The following is a 21821-nucleotide window of genomic DNA, read 5'->3' on the forward strand; positions in this document are numbered from 1 at the left end:
TTGGTGTTTTAGACATGAAGTCTTTGCCCATGCCTATGTCCTGAATGGTACTACCTAGGTTTTCCTCTAGGATTTTTATGGTATTAGGTCTAACATTTAAGTCTAAACTGGATCCTTTCCTTACTCCTTATACGAAAATTAATTAAAGCTAGTTTATGATTGATTGCCTATTCTGGACATTTCATAGGTTCATTCATATTACTGCATATGTTAAGCACATCATTCTTTTCTCTGACTGAATAATTTTCATTGTAGGATAGATCACATTTTGTTTACCATTTGTCAGCTGATGAACATGTGGATTTTCCCCACTTTTTGGCTATTATAAATAATGTGCTAGGAACATTTGTTTACAGGTTTTTGTATGGACATATATTTTCAATTCTTTTGGGTATCTACACCTAGGAGTGAAATTGCTGGATCATGTTGTAACATGATGTTTAACATTTTGAGGAACTACAAAATTATTTTCCCAAGGGGCTGCATCATTTTGTATTCTTGCCAGCAATACACAAGGGTTCCAGCTTCTCCACATCGTTGTCCCCCAGGCTGGAGTGCAATGGCACAATCTCGGCTCATTGCAACCTCTGCCTCGCGGGTTCAAGTGATTCTCTTGCCTCAGCCTCCCAAGGAGCTGGGATTACAGGTGCCTGCCAGCATGCCTGGCTAATTTTTGTATTTTTAGTAGAGACGGGGTTTCACCATGTTGACCAGGCTGGTCTTGAACTCCTGACCTCAGGTGATCCACCTGCGTCGGCCTCCCAAAGTGCTGGGATTACAGGAGTGAGCCACCATGCCTGGCAGGCTATTTTGTTTTTGTTTTTGGTAGTGGATATAAAGTGCTATCTTATTGTGGTTTTCATTTGCATTCCCTATTTTGCTAATAACACTGACCATCGTTTCATGTATTTATGGGCCATTTGTAAGTCTTAGAGTGATATCTATTCAAATTCTCTACTCATTTTTAAATTATCTGTCTTTTTTATATTTCATTTGCAAGAGCTTTTTGTATATTCTAGATACAAGTCTCTTATCAGATATGTGATATGAACATTTTTTTCTCCCATTATGTGGATTGTCTTTTCACTTTCTTGATGGTGTCCTTTGAAGCACAAACATTTTTAACTTTTAAATTTTGTTGACATGTCATTGTTCTGTTTTTCTCTTTTGTTGTTTGTGCTTTCGTTGCTATATCTAAGAAACCACTGCCAGTGTCACAAAAATTTATACCTATATTTTCTTATAAGAAAAATATTAATAATAGAATTATTATATTTTCTTATAAGAAAACTTTTATAAGAGTTTTATAGTTTTAACTCTTACATTTGGGGATTTAGTCTATTGTGACTTAGTTTTGTATATGATGTGAGGTTGGGGTCCAGTTTGATTCTTTTGCATGTGAATATCCAGTTTCCCCAACACCCTTTTGTGAAAAGACTTTTTTTCTCAATGAATTTTCTTGGCATTCCTTAAAAAATCCATCAGCCATAGTATAGCAACTCAATTTATAATGGTCAAATTAAAAGCAGCCCAATATTTGCAAAAAATATATATAAATTGTGGTATATCCATACAATAGGATACTACACAACAATAGTAATTAACAAATGTTCTACACAAAACATAATGGATAACTATCACAGACATTATATTTAGCAAGAGAAACCAGAAACAGAAGAGCACATCTTGTATGATTCAAATTTATGTAAATTTCAAGGACAGGTATAACTAATTGTAATGATAGAAGCCAGTGCTGTAATTACCTGGGGAGGAGGCGATATTGACTAGGAAGGGGCATGAGGGAGCCTGCTGGGGTAATAGAAAGATTCTGTGTATTTATCTGGGTGGTGTTTACATGGGCATGTACATATGTAAAAATTTATTAGTTTACTTAATCTTTGTGCTTCTTACTATGTATATGTTGTACTGCAATCAGAAACAGACAGACAAAAAATCCCGGCATGTTACCCACATGAATTTTTAGAGCACTTCCACATTACCTCATCTGTGTAACTTCTGAGTTACACAGATCAGATATTCTCTGGGAAAGTTGGGAAGTTGGAGAAAGTATTTCAGGGTGTAGCTGACAAACAGTACAACTGAGTGGGTGATGGACTTTAGCAGAATCAGAACTCCATCATGTGTTATACTCCATGGGATTGAGACAAAAGGCATCTGCCACTTCCCTTCCTCTCCCCAACCCTCAGTAATGTAAAGAGAATACAACCCCATGTCAGAGTTGGGGTGAAAAAAATTTTCTTGAGCAGCCACAACCTTAGGTTGTGGAGGTGAGAGGGACTGTTCTGTGGAACATGATGTGCTATTTCAAAAAGTCCATAATAACATCCTCACTTATTTGCAAATCTGATTTTATTTCTTTTGCACTTCCATTTCAAAGGCAATTGTCTCAGAAAAGTTTCCAAATGTTTGTCGACCGAGTTAATCCTAAATAGAAATGCGTTGATGAAAAAAATCCAGCAAACACTTAGAACAATGTTTATTTTAGCCAAGATGGCTTAGGTACTGAGGGTATCATAAAGAATCTTTTCCTTAAGCATCAAGTAACTCGTGGTTGCGATTAATAAAGAGGAAACTGCTATAGTGGCACCCATCTTAAACATGGCCTTCATGCTCCAGCTGGAAAGGTCAATGAAGAAGCTTAGGTGCCTTTCCCTTTTCTTCCCCACACATCCCAAGAATGACAAATGTGCACTCCTTTTACTATAAACCTCACTCTTCTGAAGAGGAAAGAAGAAAGGGAACCTGCTAATTACCAAATGTCTCATATGTATCAAGCCCTATACTTGGTCCTTTAACATGTATTATTGCATTTAATTTTATAAATTACTGTGTAGTATATTATTTAAACCTCCATTTTGCAGATGAAGAAACTGATGCTGACAAAGGTAAAACCGTTTGTTTGAGGATGCAGAATTAAGATTCAAACCCAAGTTGACATGTCCCTAACTAAGAGCTTTGCTCTTTTCTTGATATGAGATTACTACTATTGTTTGGAAAGTCATTATCTGAAAGAGAAATGATCTATGTTGCTAGATTCATATGCATAGTTAACCATAGTCCAGGGAATGTGGCATGTTGACAAGCTAACAATTAGTAAGCACTGTTGAGGTACACACTCTGTGCCAGGTGCAGGGCTAGGCACTGGACATGCAGCGGTCTCTACTTTTGGGAATTGTATAGGTCTGTATATATTGCCAACTTAGCCAGAAGTTTAGAGGATTCAGCCACATCCTTTGTGATACTTTGGAAGAGTGTCTAGCTGCAGTATGGAATACCTCAGAGTAACTCTAATTTTCTGAAAACATAATTACTCTCTCTTACTTTTTCGTTTTAAAAGCAGTTACATATACTACAGGAAACTGCTGATTACAGGGAAAAATTCATATAAGGTCTGACTTTGTCCCTAGGTAATGACATTTAACCCTTATTAGGTAGTTTTACACATACTCCCCGACCTCTTCAAAAGAGTCCAGAATCTATGATTTTGTTGTCTTTAACAAAGTCAATTTGTTAAGTTTCTAATGAAAGATAATTTAATTTGTACGCTTTGAATAAACAGTATGAGAAAAACAGAGGGAAAGCTAGGCACAGTGGCTCACTCGTTTAATTCCAGCACTTTGGGAGGCCAAGGTGGGCGGATCACCTGAGGTCAGGAGTTCAAGACCAGCCTGACCAACATGATGAAACCCTGTCTCTAAAAATACAAAAATTTGCTGGGCATGGTGGCATGCACCTGTAATCCCAGCTACTGGGGAGGCTAAGGCAGGAAAATAACTTGAACCCAGGAGGCAGAGGTTGCAGTGAGCCAAGACTGTACCATTGCACTGCGACAAGAGCGAAACTCCATCAAAAAAAAGAAAGAAAGAAAGAAAGAAGAAAGAAGAAAGGAAGGAAGGAAAAGAAAGAATGAAAGAATAAAGAAAGAAAGAAGGAAGGAAGGAGAAAGAAAGAGAGGAAGGAAGGAAGGAAGGAAGGAAGGAAGGAAAGAAAGAAAGAAAGAAAGAGAGAAAGAGAGAAAGACAGGAGGGAAAGGCCATCTGTTCATTTCCTAAGTCTTGATATGGGGTTTTGGCACCGAGCCTGCCTTGCCTACACAGAGGTTTCAAAGCCATGGTTAGAGAGACATGTCAGAGTTTAGGACACATGATGTTTATTAGGTGGGTGGAGCTCTAGAAACCAAATGAAATAGGATGTCTCAGACCCTCAAATGCCAGCAGCAGCTGGATATTTTAAATGCCTATGTTGGGAACCTAGCTCAAGAGGAGGGCTACTTCTTGGTTCTTACCAATGTTTTTTTGTTTTGTGGGCAAAAAGGGACATGAGAAAGTTGTCCAGAGCAGTATCCTGGCCCTGTTACTGTGGTGCTTAACTTCCTGGTCATGAAGGCTATGAGAATACTGATGTTTTTTGTTCTCAATGAGAAGAGTGCATAGCAAGGGGAGGGAAGCATGCCTACTGAGGACAACATCATGGGCCAGCGATCAAATCAGCACAGAAGACAGTATGTTTATCTTATGCAAATATGGATCTTGTAGCCCACTTTCTTTGGAATGAAGGAATGGGAAAGAATGGCCCAGTTGATGATGGAAAAAAGGTGCACTTATGGAATGCCAGCTAGAATTACTTAACCTATCGCTTTTGGGGGACCTTTGAGTGGAGGAGTGGTGGTCTCTCAAGGTACACATGTACACTCTCCTCTCTTCTGACTAAGAGTATACATTTAGGACTTTGGCACCTTTGGAAACCACTTGAATTCACCCTAGTATGAAGTCATGAGTAAGTAAAATAACTTCATGCTACATTTCTCTTTGAGTAGGATACGCCCCTTGTATGAATTACTTGAGCCCCTTCATTAAAATTCCTCTTTGTAAAAGATAACCTTTCTGCATACTTAACTCTGTCTTATTTTGTGTAGCTCTTTAGAATGGCTTGATGGACCTTAGCTCCTTTAACCCTCCCAAGAGCTATATATGGTAGGTGAAGAACATATTATCCTTTTTGCTTAGATTAAGTAACTGAGGCCAGAAAAGATAAAGTGATCCATCCCAGATTGTAGATTGAAAGGGTAAGAGCCAGGTGTGGTGAACAGCCATCCCACTTTGCCCAGAACTATTCCAGTTTTAGTACTGAAAGTTCCATGTACTAGGAAACCCCTTCCTCCTGAGCAACAGGATTATTTGCTGTCCTATAGCCAGGATTAGAATCTATATATCCTAATTCTCAGTCCAAGGCCAGCTCTACTGCTATATGCATCTGTATTCCAAGAACTATTATCTGAGTAATGTTTCCCTTTCTGTGCACCTTTGTGCACCAAAATATGTCTACATGCTGGGCCATTCTCCCCTCCCATTCTGCCTAAGACAGAAGCTATGGCAGCTATTGGTCCTCAGAGGGACTGAGGCCACTGTTGGCAAAGAGAAACCATGTTTCAGCTTTCTCAATTATAAAATAAAGATGATAATCCCTATACTGCTTACTTCACATGGATGTTGTGTAGATCAAATAATAATGGATGTGAAAGTACTTTCTAAATTGTTATGATCTGTTTGCACATGATGGATTGTGATTATTCTTTACCCCCTGGGCAGAAGCCAACTCCTTGTCTTATTATTCTCTTTACAAATTCAGCTTCTGGTATAGCCACTGACTGTGAATTTGAGCAAATTGCTTGGTCTCTTTGCCTCAGTTTCTTCATCTGTAAAATGTAGCTAACAATAATTCTTAATATGATTGTCTTGAGAATTGAATGAGTTACTACATGCAAAGCATTTACTAGAGCTCATGTCACATGGTCAGAGCTATATAAGCATTAACTCCTTTGTGTTGGCTTCCTCGGCCCTACTATCTCAGATCTAGATACTAGATTAAGTGGACCCAGAAGCCAAGTGACATGGAAATCACTAATTATAGTCCCTTCCCACTAGCTTTCTAGTTCTTGTGTTCTGTACCCACAGCCTTCCCACCATGGATTGCCAAGAAAATGAGTACTGGGACCAATGGGGACGGTGTGTCACCTGCCAACGGTGTGGTCCTGGACAGGAGCTATCCAAGGTAAGTTCTCCTATTCAGTACACTTATTTTTGTTGCATCTTAGGAACCAGCCCGGCAACTGAAAGAGGCCAAGATTAGGGGAGTCAGCCCTACTTATAACTAATCCAGTTTAGCAGGTAAAACCTGGGATCCACAGAGTATGCAATAGCAGTCATGATTCCAGCACGAAGTCAGCCTAGCAGGATCAGGGTCAAGGGAAGTTTCCATGAGATAACAGAGTATTTCAAGAAGAGATGTGTAATGCAGAGACCCATGAGGACTGTTCAGCATTAGGGAAATCTGTCAACTAAAGCAAGGCACAACCACATGGTGTTCAAGAGCCAGATATCAGGTCTTAGAAATGAGAAAGAGAGAAGAATAAGGAAGGCCTCTGTTCTAGAGGGTCTGCACTACTGAGGAAGCTGTGCAATGGAGAATTTAGGGATAGGGACCCACGGAGGGTCTAAAATCCCAATTAAAGGTAAAGATCAGAACAAAATGACCAGCAAGGCGGAGACTTTATGTAACTTACTTGTTTTCAAGTCTGGATCTGCTTAACTGTTCTTTCCTCAGGTCCCTTGTTGGTCCCTGAACCTGGGGGTGGTATTAAATTTTGGCTGCAGCTGGGGCTACAGAGGCCAGAAGCAAGCAGCTATCAGATGGTTTCTGCATACTCACACCCTATTTTATGCAATTTTTGTTCATTCAGCAGTTGCTTACTGAACACTTACAAAGTGGCAGGCATGGTTGTAGACACCATGGATATGGCAAAACAGACAAAATTAATTGCCATCATGGACCTTACCTTCTATTATTAGTGAAAAAATAATAATTGAGACACATACAAAGATAAATGAAGAATCTAGATGTGAAGATATGAGAAGAATAAAATTAGGGTGACTGGGTGGCTACTTCAGATTATGAAACAAGGAAAGGTCTCCTTAAGGAGACACCTTCTGGGGAGAGGATACTAGTGCAGAGTCCCAAGGTGAAAATGAACTAGGCATTTTGAAGGAAAAGGAGAAAGGTTAGTGCAGTGAGTGTATGGTGAATGAGAGGGAGGGTGGTATACAAAGAGATCAGAGAGAAAAGTATGGACCAGACCAGATAGCGGCTTGAGGTCTTTGAGAAATTTTCCTTTTTCTCTAAGTACACTAGGAGCTCTTTGGAGGGTTTTGGGTTGGGCAGTTACAGGAACCTGTGGCTGGAAAACAACATAGTAATTATCTAGCCCACTTTATTCCTACCTTCGTATTTTTAAAAATGAAGAGAATAAGGCACAGGGATATCAAGGGATACAAGCACTAATTTTAAGTTTTTACACATGGCTATATGTCCCACAGTGGGGTACCCACATGATTGATAAAGGATCACAGTACCAAGGAAAGATCGCCAGAGGTTAGGTCATGCTGGACATTAAAATAGATATTAAAGCTTATATATATGTAATATAGATACACATGGGCATGAGTCCCATCTTTGCTGTGGGCCAATTATTTCACCTCAGAATCAATTAAGATGTAGTAACTTGAAAGTAACATAAAATTTAACCATGACACGAACCATAAGTATATTTATTTACATAATGAAGTCTGGAGACAGGCAGTCTTTTTGCTTGTTGGACAGATCAGCAATGTTATCAAGGACTCAGTCCCTTTTCATCCTTAATTTTGGACCTCTTGCTGTTTTGTTCTCATTATTGTGGCCTCATGATTGCAAAACTCAAAGCATCATATCTTCATATAATAGTCAAAGTCAAGAATCAGGGGCAAGGTCAAAATAGCTTGCCTTTTTTTGGGAAGAAGTCTTTTCCCATAAGCTGTCCAACAGATTTTTCCTTATATCTTATGGTCCAGAACTGGGTGATGTAGCTATCTCTAACTGGAATAGAGTTTGGGAAATAAGTATCTAGCCAATGAGAATGGGATTGTATGATTAAGACCAATCAAGAATCCGTTCTGGAGGCTGGTCATCATGCTACCTAGAATGAAATCAGTGTTTTCATAGTAAGGAGAAAGAGGGGCAATTGTTCGAATAAGCAGCTAGAAGCATCTGACAGCCCTTTTTAAAGTTACGTTTATTTACTTTTAAATTTTATTTATGAATTATAAACATCACTGTAAGTAAATCATTGCAGAAAATTAACACGATTTCCTCAGGACATTTTTCTTGACATATAATTGCCGAGCTAAATAATGCATACGATTTTAAGACTCTTGAAATAGATCAGCAGATAATACTTCTGAATTTTGTTTATGACAGTTTCCACTACCATTACATTTATTTTCAACAGTGCACAGAATTCCTGTCGCGACCCTCTGTTCGGGGTCCCTGGCTTCCCGCAACAAATCCCTATGTCCCAGAAGCCTAACCGCAAATGAATAATACATATTTTCATCATCAATTAATTTTATGCCTTCCTTTTAATATTAATTACTAATTTATGAGGACTTTATGAGAATTTTGGTTTTACTTTTTTTTCTATTTGATAGGGGAAATGTACCAACTTTACTGTGTTTATTTCTCCATTTGCCTTTCCAATTTTGTGATCTGCTTCTGATTGTTTCTCTTTCTATTCTTTCTACTTATGATTTATTGTTCTTTGTCTATTCACATAAGAAACCTAAGCAGACAGACATATAGTAGATAACAGAGTATTTAAAAAATCATTTATATAAGAGACTTAGGCTCCCATACAATAATAATGGGAGACTTCAACACCCCACTGTCAACATTAGACAGATCAATGAGACAGAAAGTTAACAACGATATCCAGGAATTGAACTCATCTCTGCACAAAGCGGACCTAATAGACATCTACAAAACTCTCCACCCCAAATCAACAGAATATACATTCTTCTCAGCACCACGTTGCACTTATTCCAAAATTGACCACATAATTGGAAATAAAGCACTCCTCAGTAAATGTACAAGAACAGAAATTATAACAAACTGTCTCTCAGACTACAGTGCAATCAAACTAGAACTCAAGACTAAGAAACTCAATTAAACCACTCAACTACATGGAAACTGAACAACCTGCTCCTGAATGACTACTGGGTACATAACGAAATGAAGGCAGAAATCAAGATGTTCTTTGAAACCAATGAGAACAAAGATACAACATACCAGAATCTCTGGGACACATTTAAAGCAGTGTGTAGAGGGAAATTTATAGCACTAAATGCCCACAAGAGAAAGCTGAAAAGATCTAAAATTGACACTCTAACATCACAATTAAAAGAACTAGAGAAGCCTTCTTTTGAGAAATGTCCGTTCATATCCTTTGCCCACTTTGTGATGGGGTTGTTTGTTTTTTTCTTGTAAATTTATTTGAGTTCTTTGTAGGTTCTGGATATTAGCCCTTTGTCAGATGAGTAGATTGCAAAAATTTTCTCCCATTCTCTAGGTTACCTGTTCACTCTGATGGTAGTTTCTTTTGCTGTGCAGAAGCTCTTTAGTTTAATGAGATCCCATTTGTCAATTTTGGTTTTTGCTGCCGTTGCTTTTGGTGTTTTAGACATGAAGTCTTTGCCCATGCCTATGTCCTGAATGGTACTACCTAGGTTTTCCTCTAGGGTTTTTATGGTATTAGGTCTAACATTTAAGTCTCTAATCCATCTTGAATTAATTTTCGTATAAGGAGTGAGGAAAGGATCCAGTTTCAGCTTTCTACTTATGGCTAGCCAATTTTCCCAGCACCATTTAGTAAATAGGGAATCCTTTCCCCATTTCTTGTTTCTCTCAGGTTTGTCAAAGATCAGATGGCTGTAGATGTGTGGTATTATTTCTGAGCACTCTGTTCTGTTCCATTGGTCTATATCTCTGTTTTGGTACCAGTACCATGCTGTTTTGGTTACTGTAGCCTTGTAGTATAGTTTGAAGTCAGGTAGCGTGATGCCTCCAGGTTTGTTCTTTTGACTTAGGATTGTCTTGGAGATGCAGGCTCTTTTTTGGTTCCATATGAACTTTAAAGCAGTTTTTTCCAATTATGTGAAGAAACTCATTGGTAGCTTGATGGGAATGGCATTGAATCTATGAATTACCTTGGGCAGTATGGCCATTTTCACCATATTGATTCTTCCTATCCATGAGCATGGTATGTTCTTCCATTTGTTTGTGTCCTCTTTTATTTCACTGAGCAGTGGTTTGTAGTTCTCCTTGAAGAGGTCCTTTACATCCCTTGTCAGTTGGATTCCTAGGTCCTTTATTCTCTCGTTCATACAGCCAACAGACACATGAAAAAATGCTCATCATCACTGGCCATCAGAGAAATACAAATCAAAACCACAATGAGATACCATCTCACACCAGTTAGAATGGCGATCATTAAAAAGTCAGGAAACAACAGGTGCTGGAGAGGATGTGGAGAGATAGGAACACTTTTACACTGTTGGTGGGATTGTAAACTAGTTCAACCATTATGGAAAATAGTATGGCGATTCCTCAAGGATCTAGAACTAGATGTACCATATGACCCAGCCATCCCATTACTGGGTATATACCCAAAGGATTATAAATCATGCTGCTATAAAGACACATACACACGTATGTTTATTGCAGCACTCTTCACAATAGCAAAGACTTGGAATCAACCCAAATGTCCATCAGTGACAGACTGGATTAAGAAAATGTGGCACATATACACCATGGAATACTATGCAGCCATAAAAAAGGATGAGTTTGTGTCGTTTGTAGGGACATGGATGCAGCTGGAAACCATCATTCTCAGCAAACTATCACAAAAACAGAAAACCAAACACCGCATGTTCTCACTCATAGGTGGGAACTGAACAATGAGATCACTTGGACTCAGGAAGGGGAACATCACACACTGGGGCCTATCATGGGGAGGGGGGAGGGGAGAGGGATTGCATTGGGAGTTATACCTGATGTAAATGACAGGTTGATGGGTGCTGACGAGTTGATGGGTGCAGAACAGCAACATGGCACAAGTATACATATGTAACAAACCTGCACGTTATGCACATGTACCCTAGAACTTAAAGTATAATAATAATAAAAAATAAATGAATAAATAAAAGAAAAAAAAAAGAACTAGAGAAACAAGAGCAAAGACATTAAAAAGCTAGCAGAAGGCAAGAAATAACTAAGATCAGAGCAGAACTGAAGGAGATACAGTCACAAAAAATTCTCTAAAAAATCAGTGAATCCAGGAGCTGGTTTTTTGAAAAGATCAACAAAATTGATAGACCACTAGCAAGACTAATAAAGAAGAAAAGGAGAAGAATCAAATACCGCAATAAAAAATGATAAAGGGGATATCACCACCGACCCCACAGAAATACAAACTACCATCAGAGAATGCTATAAACAGCTCTACGCAAATAAACTAGAAAATCCAGAAGAAATGGTTGATTTCTTGGACACTTACACTCTCCTAAGACTAAACCAGGAAGAAGTTGAATCCGTGAATAGGTCAATAGCAGGCTGTGAAATTGAGGCAATAATTAATAGCCTACCAACCAAAAAAAGTCCAGGACCAGATGGATTCACAGCTGAATTCTACCAGAGGTACAAGGAGGAGCTAGTACCATTCCTTCTGAAACTATTCCAATCAATAGAAAAAGAGAGAATCCTCCCTAACTCATTGTATGAGGACAATATCATCCTAATACCAAAGCCTGGCAGAGACACAACAAAAAAAGAGAATTTTAGACCAATATCCCTGATGAACATCGATGCAAAAATCCTCAATAAAATACTAGCAAACCAAATCCAGCAGCACATCAAAAAGCTTGTCCACCATGATCAAGTGAGCTTCATCCCTGGGATGCAAGGCTGGTTCAACATTCACAAATCAATAAACATAATCCAGCATATAAACAGAAACAAAGACAAAAACCACATGATTATCTCCATAGATGCAGAAAAGGCCTTTAACAAAATTCAACAGCCCTTCATGCTGAAACCTCTCAATAAATTTGGTATTGATGGAACTTATCTCAAAATAGTAAGAGGTATTTATGACAAACCCACAGCCAATATCATACTCAATGGGCAAAAACTGGAAGCATTCCCTTTGAAAACTAGCACAAGACAGGGATGCCCTCTCTCACCACTCCTATTCAACATAGTGTTGGAAGTTCTGATTAGGCCAATCAGGGAAGAGAAAGAAATCAAGGGTATTCGGTTAGGAAAAGAAGAAGTCAAATTGTCCTTGTTTGCAGATGACACGATTGCATATTTAGAAAACCCCATTGTCTCAGCCCAAAATCTCCTTAAGCTGATAAGCAACTTCAGCAAAGTCTCAGGATAGAAAATCAATGTGCAAAAATCACCAGCATTCTTATATACCAATAAAAGAAAAACAGAGCCAAATCATGAATGAACTCTTATTCACAATTGCTTCAAAGAGAATAAAAGACCTAGGAATCCAACTGACAAGGGATGTAAAGGACCTCTTCAAGGAGAACTACAAACCACTGCTCAGTGAAATAAAAGAGGACACAAACAAATGGAAGAACATACCATGCTCATGGATAGGAAGAATCAATATGGTGAAAATGGTCATACTGCCCAAGGTAATTTATAGATTCAATGCCATCCCCATCAAGCTACCAATGAGTTTCTTCACAGAATTGGAAAAAACTGCTTTAAAGTTCATATGGAACCAAAAAAGAGCCCACATTGCCAAGACAATCCTAAGTCAGAAGAACAAACCTGGAGGCATCACGCTACCTGACTTCAAACTATACTACAAGGCTATAGTAACCAAAATAGCATGGTACTGGTACCAAAACAGAGATATAGAACAATGGAACAGAACAGAGTCCTCTGAAAAAATACCACACATCTACAGCCATCTGATCTTTGACAAACCTGAGAGAAACAAGAAATGGGGAAAGGATTCCCTGTTTACTAAATGGTGCTGGGAAAATTGGCTAGCCATAAGTAGAAAGCTGAAACTGGATCCTTTCCTTACTCCTTATACGAAAATTAATTCAAGATGGATTAGAGACTTAAATGTTAGACCTAATACCATAAAAACCCTAGAAGAAAACCTAGGCAATACCATTCAGGACATAGGCATGGGCAAAGACTTCATGTCTAAAACACCAAAAGCAATGGCAACAAAAGCCAAAATTGACAAATAGGATCTAATTAAACTGAAGAGCTTCTGCACAGCAAAAGAAACTACCATCAGAGTGAACAGGCAACCTACAGAATGGGAGAAAATTTTTGCAATCTACTCATCTGACAAAGGGCTAATATCCAGAACCTACAAAGAACTCAAACAAATTTACAAGAGAAAAACAAACAACCTCATCACAAAGTGGGCAAAGGATATGAACAGACATTTCGCAAAAGAAGACATGCATACAGCCAACAGACACATGAAAAAAATGCTTTCTCTGTTTCTGTGTTTGTTTTCTCTTTTTTTTTTGTCCCTCTATTTGTCTTTTCTTGCCTTCCTTGTGTTACATGAACATTTTGCTTGAGATTTCATCATGATTTATTTGTAGTTTTTTTGAGTGTATCTCTTTATATCATTTTATTAGAGGTGGTTCTGAATATTACATGAAAAACTAAAACGTTACTTTTTCAGTGTCAGCTGGTATCAACATTTTGCCATTTCAAGTGAAGTATTGAAATATCTGTTCCATTTAGATTCCTTTACTTTCCCCACTTTTAAATATCATTGTCACAAATATCAGATATAATTTTTGTTAAATTTGCTTTAATCATCAACTCTGATTTATAAAATGTATGAAGAGAAAGACAGTGCATTTTATACACCCATATTTTTTCTCTCCCAGTGTTCCTTCCTTCCTGATGCACCAAGATTTCTTCTTTTATCACTTCCACTCTTTTTTAAATCATTTCATTTCTGTTTATGAACTCCCTTTAGCATTATTTAAGGGTAGGCCTACTAGCAACTCATTATGTTAGTTTTCTTTTGCCTGAGAATGTTTTTATGTACCTTCATTTCTGAGGATACTTTCACTGGATATAAATTTGCAGTTGGTGGTTTTTTTTATTTCAGTACTTTAAAAATGTAGTTCTTCCTTCTGGCCTCCATGGTTTCTGATAGAAACACACTGTCGTATCATTTGAATGGATGTTTTTCTATAGATGATGTCATTTCTTCTTGGCTATTTTCAATATTTTTTAGTTTCTTTAGTTTCAGAAGTTTTATTATGATGTGTGTCGGTGTGCATTTCTTTGGATTTATTCTATTTGGGGTCTGTTAATCCTCTTTAACTTGTAGGTCTTTTACCAAATTTGTGAAGTTTTCTACCAATTTGTTTGAAAATATTTTTAGATAAACATTTTTAAAATTTTTATTTTCATAAGATTCTGAGAATATGATTGTTTTATATTTTGTTCTTGAGGCTTTGTTCATTTTGTTTTATTTTGCTGTTTTCTCCCTGTTGTTCATATTGCATAAATTCTATCGTTCTATCCTCAAGTTCACTGTTTCTATCATCTGTCTCTTCTCTACTACTGAGCCCATCCAGTGAGTTTTTTAAATTTCTGTCATTTTATTTTTAATAATTACCATCTGCTTATTTTTAAAAAAATACTTCTATTTCTTTGATGAGGTTTTCTATTTTTAAGAGAATTTTAAATTGTTTTTTAAAACATTGTTATTATAGGTGCTTTAGAATCCTTGTTCAATCATTCCAACATCTGCTTTATCTAAGAGTTGCTGTCAGTTAATTGACTTTTCTCATTCTTGTTGTGATTTTCCTTATTCTTATTTTCATGGGTGTTTTTTCATTGAGTTCTTGACATTTTGTCATTTATGTCAGGAGACTCAGGGTCCTATTTAAATCTTTTACTTTATCAGGCAGCCATCTGTTTAGGTTTAGCATACAGGTTTTAACCTATGTTTGTGAGCTGCAGTTCTAAAGACTATTTAATTTCCAGGACCTTTGTAGTGTGATTTGTAATCTGTGGGGTTTATCTTTGCTGCCTCAGGTATAGAAGATTTCCTGGGCCAGGTCACTGGTCCATCTAGGTCAGCATAAAGAAGTGTCTGAGTTGTGGAGTCAAAGAACATTTCCCATACTGTACTACTTGTTATTAGTAGGATACCACTTGCCAGTATACCCCAGCCACCTGTTCCTATGTGGGGGAAAAGAATCTCAGACCCACCAGACAAAGAAATATTTGAGCTGGGTACTTATGGTGGAATATCTGGTGCCCCCTGTAGCCTATTGTCTCTAGTTGTGGGTGGGGGATCTCAGGCCCATGAGGAAGAGGCTTCTCAGGCAAACAATTTGTGCCTCAATTTTGCTTATTTGTGAAACATGGATTATAATGCACCCTTATAAGGTTTTATAAATAAACAAGTATATACATTCATGAGTGTGTGGAGTTTTGTATGATTGATTCAATTATTTAGTCACAATATTCAGAATAGCATCCTCACACATTGTAGTTGCTTCAAAAATGTTTTCTGAGTTAACCAATAAAATAAAAGGGAGTGCTAACCAATTAATCAATCAATCAGTCACTCAACTTATTGGTTAACTTTCAATAAATGCTTGCTTGCTTTTGTCATTTCCTTCTCTAGCAAGTGAGTAAGTCAGGAGTCAGGCACAGGTCTTCTGATTCCATTGCTATAGACAGAATAAAAACTTGCTTTCCAGAAGAACAATACCTAAAGTTCATCTGTTCGTTGAAGGATTATTATGTTCTAGGCATGGTGACAAGCACTACACACAACCCACACACAGAGCTATATATGTATCTCTGTGTTTGTGTGTGTGTGTGTGTATCTGGTTAAGAGACATCCTTTATCTAAATAAGAGCTGTTTGTGTTTCTTTTTCTGTGAATGTATGTTTAGTTTCTTATAAGGTTGTTGTTGTTAATTTATACTAGCTCTGTATTTTAGGAATATAAATCTTTAGTCTGTGATATGGTGTACATCTGTTTACTAGTTCGTTATTTATCTTCTAATTTTGCTTATGAATCTTTTACCCTGAAACTTTGTAAAATTTTTATATAATTAGATCTATCTATCTTTCCTTTATTGATTCTGGACTTTGAATTGCAGTTAGAGAAAATTTCTCCACTCCCAGATTAAAGAGAAATTTATTTATATTTTGTTTTGGTACTTTTTGGTTTTAATTTTTATCTATAAATTTCTGATCTATTTTGAATCTACTCTGGTGTATAGTGTGAGGAATGTATCTAATTTTATCATTTTTCATACTGTCATTCAGTTATACAACATAACCTATTTAAAAAACCAGCTATTCTTCATTGCTTTGAGATATTCCCTTTGTTCATTTGGTCAGCTCATGTAATCTTAACAAACCTATAAGTTAGATAGCATTATTTACAATTGGATTGACGAGAAAATTCAGGCCCAATGACTTGTCCAAGGTCACATTGCTGGTCAGTGATAAAAGTGGGAGTTACAGATAGGTCTTCATTACCGTGGATCAGGGATTTTCGTCACTACATTATGTTTCCTAATAGTTTGACCCTCAGCTCACTGTTTTAAGCAGATATGGAAGCTATCAGCATTCCAATGGTGCACATAAGTTAGCAGAGATTACAAGAAACCCTTTGCCTTTTCAAGAAACTTAGAGTAAAATGGCTAGCGCTCATATCAGATCCCATTGGCAGATGGGATCATTGTGAGTGAGGCTGCAAGGCATTGAGTAAAACCTGAGTGGGCAAACACAGGGACAGAATGGCAGGAGTATTTAGAGCCTGCCTGATGCTCACTTTTTCCATCTCCTGGGAAAGTATAACTTAAATATTAGTTCAGGTAATACTAACTGCTGTAACAAATACTAAAGTTTGGTGACATAACAGGTTAAGGGTTTATTCCTGAATGTAATTCCAATCCATGTTGGGGAGTAGGAGGATTCTTCTCAGCCATTGAGGAAGCCAGGCTGATAGGAGCTCTGTATTTTTTAAACAGCCTTATTAAACTACAGTTCACCTACCAGGCAATTCACCCATGTAAGTTTACAATTCATGGTTTTTTGTATACTGCATTATGATTTTTAAGGTTATGGTAAAATATATAATCTCAAATTTGCTGTATTAGCCACTGTAAGTGTATAATTCAGTAGCATTAATCATATTCACAATGTTATGCAACCATCACCCCTTTATTTCTAAGACTTTTTATTACCCCAATACAATCTCTGTATGCGTTAAGCAATAACCCAATTTCTCCCTCCCCAAAGTACCTGATAGCCTCTACTCTCTATCTCTACAAATTTTCCTATTCTAGATATTTCATATAAGTGGAATCATATTTTTTCATGCAATTACCTTTACCAGAGATATTTACTCTTTGTATGGCTTTGGGTTATTGTCCATTGTCTGTTCATTTCAGCCTGAAGGATTCCCTTCTTATAGTCAGGTCTAGTGATATCAATCAGCTGTTGTTTATCTAGGGATATTTTAATTATTCCTTTATTTTTGAAGAAGTTTTTTGCTATATATAGAGTTCTTGGTTAACAGTTTATTTGTTTAGGCACTTATATATGTCATCTCACGGACTTTAAGTCTCTGCACTTTGTGATGAGAAATATGCTTTGAATCTTACTGAGAATACCTTTACTTGACAAATAATTTCACTCTTCATTTTCAATATTTTCTTTTTGTTTTCAGCTATAAACATTTTGTTGATAGGGTATCTCAGCACGGGTCTCTTTATGTTTACTCTGCTTGGAGTTTCTTGAGCATCGTGGATGGGTAAATTTATGTCTTTCATCAAATTTGAGAAGTTTTAAGCCATTATTTCTTCAAATAGTCATTCTCGTTCCTCATCTCCCTATTTTTTTTCTGGGAATCCCGTAATGCATATATTGGTCACCTGCATGATGTTCCACAAGTTCCTTATGTTCTGTTTACTTTCTTCTCCTCAGACTTGATAATTTAAATTGTCCTACATTCAGGTTTGCTCATTTTTTCTTTTACCTACGCAGATTCTCTAGTGAAGTTTTCATTTCATTTATCTTACTTTTTAGCTCCAGCATTTATGTTTGGTTCCTTTTTACAATTTTTCTTTACCAATATTCTCACTTTGTTTATACATTTGTTTCCTGATTTCTTTTAATTCTTTGTCCATGTTTGTCTTTGAGCAAATTTAAGACGGTTCTTTTAGTCTTTGTTTACTAAGTGCAATGTCTGGGCTTCCTCAAGAATAGTCTCAGTTCTTTCTTTTTCTTGTTCCTTTGAATGGGCCACAGTTGCCTGTTTCTTTTTACACTACGTGATTTACTTTTTGTTGTTAAAAACTGGGCAGTTTTGTATTGTAATGAAGTAACTCTGGAAGTTAGATTCCCCCTCTTCCTCACATTTACCTGTTTCATTTTTGTTTATTTATTTATTTTTTTCTAGATTTGTGTTGTTGAAGGCTATAGTAGTCCTTCTGTTATTATTATTATTATTATTATTATTATTATTATTATTATTTTGTTTGAGACTGGGTGTTGCTCTGTCACCCCGACTGGAGTGTGGTGTCATGGTTATTGCTGACTGCAGCCTCCACTTCCTGGGCTCTAGCGATCCTCCCAACGTAGCCACCTGAGTAGCTGGGACCACAGGTGCATGCCACCATGCCCAACTAATTTTTGTATTTTTGGTAGAGACAGGGCTTTGCCATGTTGCCTAGGCTAGCACTCCATTTGTTTAGGTGTTTTTCCAAACTATTTTTGTAGGGACTATTTTTTGTCGTGCATCGTCATTGAAACCTATGCTAATTTAACTCATGTTCAGCTAATGTTTGGACAGCAATTTCATTGAATGCTAAAAGTTAAAAAATGACAACAACCACCAAAAGAAAAAATAGTCACACACTTCTATCACATTTTTAGATTGGCTCTGTGCTGAGGCACTCCTTAAACAGTTAGCCAGATGTGCACTTAACTTAGGGATCAGTCTGACATGTAAGCTTTAGGTCTCCACTAGTATTTTGTGAGCATGTGTCTTGTATGCACATACCTTTCTAAATTCCTCCACATGGATACTTTTGAATGTCCTTATTTCTAAAGGAACCCCCGCCCAGCTTTTGCTTCCAGATTCAGACAGTCTGTTTTATTTCTTAATCCATAATCATTGCCTTAGGCATTGTGGTTTGTTAGTTTGTCTTGCAGCATCTTGAAAGAGTGCCCATCACTTTTCCAATCTGCATTCTGAATCGAGTAGAACATACATAAATACCTTATATCAGGCCTTCAAATAGCCCTCAAAGAGGTTAGGACAGACATACACAGTAATTTGTCAATAAGTTTTGCTTAGCTCACTCTGGAATCAGGTACTGAGGTCTCACACTAGGAATACAGGCTGAGACTACTTTAAGACTTACACTACTTTAGGATTGCCACTGCTCTGCGGTGAGGGATGTAACAAGTACAAGTAAAAATAGCAGAAAACTACTTTCCTATTATTTTCAAGTGGCTTTTTATTGATTTAACATTTACATGATTCATGTAAGCCTTTGAATGCTTTCCAGAGTTCTGACAACATTGATTATGACAGTTCCTGCTTGTTTTTCTGTGTTTCTTTGGGGGCATAAGAGCTTGAAGCTGCCTACTCCTCCATTTTATCTGGTTTCCTCTATCATTCTTAATATATTTATTCCAAGGTTTCCAGCGGTGTCAGCAAGCACTGGAAAATGAATGTATGAAGAAAATTTAAGTATCACACAGGACATGTTTTTGAGTCAGGCCTGGGAATGCAAACAATATTAGTATCCGTATTTCATTGGCTAAAAATGATGCACATGCCCCCACTTCATTGCAGTGGAGTTAAAGAATATAGGCTAGTGGTGTTCCCAGGAGAAATAAAAAATAGATTAAGTGAACAACCAGCCAGCTTCTGCTACAACTTGCATACAATTAATATCCTTCTACAACTAGAGTTGTTTCTTTGAGAAAGAGCTGTGACTGGTATCAGGCAGGAACCTTGTTCCTGTTGGGGTTAGGCTGTCAGCTTTAATAATCTTTAGAGAAGATTTATTCCAATTTACTCAGTGTTGGGACTTCTGATGCCCAGAAATTGGGGGTCGGGGGGGAAGGAGTATGGCCAAACTTAGTACCAGAGCTGAGATAAGAGCCAACTAGAGTGTTTGCCTCTCATCTATACCATTGACATTCAAACATTTTTTTACCATGACCTAGAGTAAGAAATAACTTTTTGTCACAACTCAATGTATACTTTCATGCATTTTATCTAGAAAACTTTTATAAAACAGTACTGATGTGGGTAGTGCTTATGACTATTTGTCAAATATTTCAGCTCCCCACATTCTGTCACATTGTAGAATTGCATTTTCTTGTACCCTTTGTAGTTATTAATGATGATGTGATATGTATGGCCAAGGACATGTGAGTAAAGCAATATGGGTCATTTCTGGGGGAAAACTTTAAGAGCTTGTACACAGTTCAGAATGTTTCAATCATAAAAGCACAAAAATAAAGCTTCTGTAACCCTGGGTACCCCATTGAGGATGATGTACAGCAGAGTCCTCAGGAACCCCCTGGTAGGCAAATATGATGAGTGAGAAATAAACTTTTATTCTTTTAAGACACTGAGATTTAGGGTTTGATTTTTGCCATACTACAGCATAGCCTATGCTGACTGATACAAATACTTAGCTTTACTTCATTCTGTATACTCTTATAGTTGATATTATTATTCTATTTTGTTTTATTTTATCTTTCAATGCTGGCTGGAAGCTAGTGAATGGGTTTTATGACTTAGTAATGGGGTTGCAAGTTGAAAAATACTACTCTGTGCATTTCCACTTGTCCCACAGGTGATCCCATCTCCAAGCTCCTATAAAGCAATATTAACACCTCCCATCTCTCTACAGGATTGTGGTTATGGAGAGGGTGGAGATGCCTACTGCACAGCCTGCCCTCCTCGCAGGTACAAAAGCAGTTGGGGCCACCACAGATGTCAGAGTTGCATCACCTGTGCTGTCATCAATCGTGTTCAGAAGGTCAACTGCACAGCTACCTCTAATGCTGTCTGTGGGGACTGTCTGCCCAGGTGAGCCTGCTTTATGAGACCAAGCTTGTCTGGGCTTTTCTAGCTGTTGGAGGTCTCTCCCATCCTCAGCTCTCAGAACCTAGTTGAAGTATTCTACCTATCAACATAATATTCAGTTTAAGCTCCAAGAAGAGAGAAGTGGTGTCTTCCCAAGATCCCTCTATAAAGTGCTTAGCACATTGTCAGTCACAGATGAGTACTTGACAGCTTTTTCATCATCATTCTCAGCCAAAGACCAAAGTTCAAGGTAAATCTCACTGTAGACTTAAAAGAAGCTATGATGTACTTGGTAGCAAAGCAGTGCACCCCTCTCTTGTGGAATTAGGTCTCCTTTTGGCTACAAGGTGTGATGAATGGGGGAAGAAGTAGAGTGTCTGCCTGGGTCTCTGAGTCAGAATAAGACACAGAGGCAGATAACTCAGAATGAGGGGTGGGCACTTACTTTCAGGTTGGCAAGATTCTTAGGAGCTGCTTTCCCAGGACGAACTGGTCCACGTTCATTGCTTGTTTGATCACCCTGCCATTCCTAATTGCTCTGAACACAGGTTCTACCGAAAGACACGCATTGGAGGCCTGCAGGAGCAAGAGTGCATCCCGTGCACGAAGCAGACTCCCACCTCCGAAGTTCAATGTGTGTACCCAGTTCTCTTCTTCCCTTTTCTCCACATTCCATGGGGTGGCAACAAGATAGGGTAGTAAATACTTCCCCTATCCCCTCATACCTTTTCATGTAGAGTAGAGTAGCAAGGTAATCAGATTAGAATTCTCGTTTTAC

The 21821-nt window shown here is 37.7% G+C and overlaps 1 protein-coding gene across 4 annotated transcripts in view; it reads left to right on the forward strand.

The window, feature by feature from the left end:
• The window catches only part of EDA2R (ectodysplasin A2 receptor), a 46677-nt gene that overhangs the window by 18625 nt on the left and 6231 nt on the right, over nucleotides 1-21821 (forward strand). For 2 of the 4 annotated variants that reach the window (XM_025373606.1, XM_025373607.1), the window contains exons 2-4: nucleotides 5976-6072; nucleotides 20868-21046; nucleotides 21592-21677. In XM_025373606.1, coding sequence (XP_025229391.1) covers nucleotides 5976-6072; nucleotides 20868-21046; nucleotides 21592-21677 — 362 coding nt within the window. The remainder of the gene's footprint in view (nucleotides 1-5975; nucleotides 6073-20867; nucleotides 21047-21591; nucleotides 21678-21821) is intronic. The other 2 variants (XM_025373609.1, XM_025373608.1) reach the window with 1 other exon arrangement.

The sequence above is a fragment of the Theropithecus gelada genome, chromosome X (genome assembly GCF_003255815.1).
Source record: "Theropithecus gelada isolate Dixy chromosome X, Tgel_1.0, whole genome shotgun sequence".
In the NCBI taxonomy this organism is placed as follows: Eukaryota; Metazoa; Chordata; class Mammalia; order Primates; family Cercopithecidae; genus Theropithecus; species Theropithecus gelada.